At 53.8% G+C, this 2,500-nt stretch overlaps 1 protein-coding gene across 1 annotated transcript in view; it reads left to right on the plus strand.

The window, feature by feature from the left end:
- The window catches only part of eif2ak4 (eukaryotic translation initiation factor 2 alpha kinase 4), a 38,361-nt gene that overhangs the window by 13,524 nt on the left and 22,337 nt on the right, over positions 1–2,500 (plus strand). The window contains 3 exon segments of the mRNA XM_084438364.1: positions 981–1,044; positions 1,047–1,081; positions 1,638–1,688. Of these exon segments, the coding sequence (XP_084294490.1) occupies positions 981–1,044; positions 1,047–1,081; positions 1,638–1,688 (150 nt within the window).

Here is a 2,500-nt window from a genome sequence, read left to right on the forward strand (position 1 = left end):
AAAGCCACCTATAATCAAGTAAGCCATTTAAAGTCACACAGAAATGACAAAAGCATTCTGTCCCATTTTGGTTCATAATTGGTCATAGTGTTCACCTATTCAACGATGTATGCCAAATAAATTACAAAATTCTACTTTTGTTGTAATCTTATATCAAAGTATATAATTTCTTACTTCCTGGAAAACGGTAGGTCACGTGCAATGATGACAACAGGTACCTTCGATTTTAGGGCCAATAATCTCACGACATCCACCCGTCAATCAACGCTCTCCTTCTATCGAATCTGTCTTAAGTTCTTAAAACCCATCGACTTGTCAATGTTCCAATCAAATTCCTCTAAACATATGTCCCACCCCTCATAGCTTGTTTGCGTCGGAAATACGTCAAACTACGGAAGTTAGATCTCAAACGTCCGTTTCAGTGCGACTTTAACATCCTGGTATTTACCTACCCGAACAACCAATGAATGGAGGATGAATTCATTACATGTCCTCATCTTTCCCAACGGCGTAGTGTAGCACTCACAAACATGGCGTCCGTAGCTTGTTGTACTGTAGGACAAATAAAAGCTCCTCGGGATGTTAGACGCGATGTGCATACTTGCAAACTAGTCGCCTTTCGGCTACAATCGCCATTTTTTTTGTCAATTGGGTCACATGAATCGTGCAGATCCGGGGAGTTTTCAGAAAAACGGGGGGGGGTGACTGCGTTTGATGTTCAGGCTAGAATAAACCTTATTGGATAATACTAACTGGTTAGCTTGGCATAGATATAAGTACAAACTTGGATGCTACAAGCTAAATGTTATAGAATAGTGCGTCAATTCAATTCAGAACGTGAAATAGTGACTAACCAGACGAGGGTATAAATACAGATCCTGTTGGATGTAAACGTTGCTTGATCTCCAGCTGAATAACGTCATGTGATGTGGTGAAGGGGCGTGTCTGTGGTTAACCCTTTGTGCGCCCCGTCCCTGTAGAAGGTGGACCTGTTCAGCCTGGGCATCATCCTGTTTGAGATGTCCTACCGGCCGATGACCACCGGTCAGAACGCATCTCCGTGCTCAGCCTGCTGCGCACGGTCAGTCCAGGAGAGGGGACGCACACACACACACATGCACACACGCACACACACACACACACACACACGAACCCAGAAGACACGCACGCACGCACACACACGAACCCAGAGGACACACACGCACGCACACATACACACACGTACGACACGCATACACACACACACACAAACCCAGAGGACACGCGCACACACACACACACACACACACACACACACACAGAGGACATACAGAGGTATAGAAGACACAGTCTTTCTGTTAATTGGTAAATGGTAATGGTAAATTGACTGCACTTATAAAGCTCTTTTTATACAAAGTGCTTTACAATGGCCTCTCATTCACCCATTCACACACACATTCACACACCAATGGCGGCAGCTGCCATGCAAGGTGATCATTGGGATCATTGGAAGCAGTTTGGGGGGCAGTGTCTTGCCCAAGGACACTTCCACATGTGGACAGGAGGAAGCTGGATTCGAACCGCCGACCCTACGATCACTGGACGAGCCGCTCTACCCTCCTGAGCCACATCCTTGACCGTCTCCTTATTCTCCACAGGAGGCCGTTCAATTTCCCGAGGACTTCGCGGAGTACGAGAGCGGGACTCAGGTGAGGAGAAACCAAACCCCACCCCTAGACGTTCCTCCCTCCCCTCGACACTCCGCCCTCCCCTCGACACCTCCGCCCTCCCCTCGACGCTCCGCCCACCCCTCGACGCTCCACCCTCCCCTCCACGCTCCACCCTCCCCTCCACGCTCCTCCCTCCCCTCCACGCTCCACCCTCCCCTCCACGCTCCACCCTCCCCTCCACGCTCCACCCTCCCCTCGAAGCTCCGCCCACCCCTCCACGCTCCGCCCTCCCCTCGACGCTCCACCCTCCCCTCCACGCTCCTCCCTCCCCTCGACGCTCCGCCCTCCCCTCCCGACGCTCCGCCCCTCCCCCTCGACGCTCCGCCCTCCCCTCGACGCTCCGCCCTCCCCTCCACGCTCCGCCCTCCTCTCCACGCTCCGCCCTCCTCTCACGCTCCGCCCTCCCCTCGACACTCTGCCCTCCCTCCACACTCCGCCCTCCCCTCCACGCTCCGCCCTCCCCTCCACGCTCCCGCCCTCCCCTCCAACGCTCCGCCCTCCCCTCGACGCTCCGGCCCTCCCCTCGACGCTCCGCCCTCCCCTCGACGCTCCGCCCTGCCCTCCACGCTCCGCCCTCCCCTGGACGCTCCGCCCTCTCTCCTCGAAGCTCCGCCCTCCCCTCGACGCTCTGCCCTCCCCTCGACGCTCCGCTCTCCCCCTCGGGCATTTTCTCGATATACAATAAACATATCACGATATTGTTTTCACCTTGACGATACGTATTGTGACGTATCTGTATCGGCGATATATTGTGGCACGATAAATTGTTACACCCCTACTAACTGCACACA

The sequence above is a fragment of the Borostomias antarcticus genome (assembly GCF_949987555.1).
Source record: "Borostomias antarcticus genome assembly, chromosome: 5".
In the NCBI taxonomy this organism is placed as follows: Eukaryota; Metazoa; Chordata; class Actinopteri; order Stomiiformes; family Stomiidae; genus Borostomias; species Borostomias antarcticus.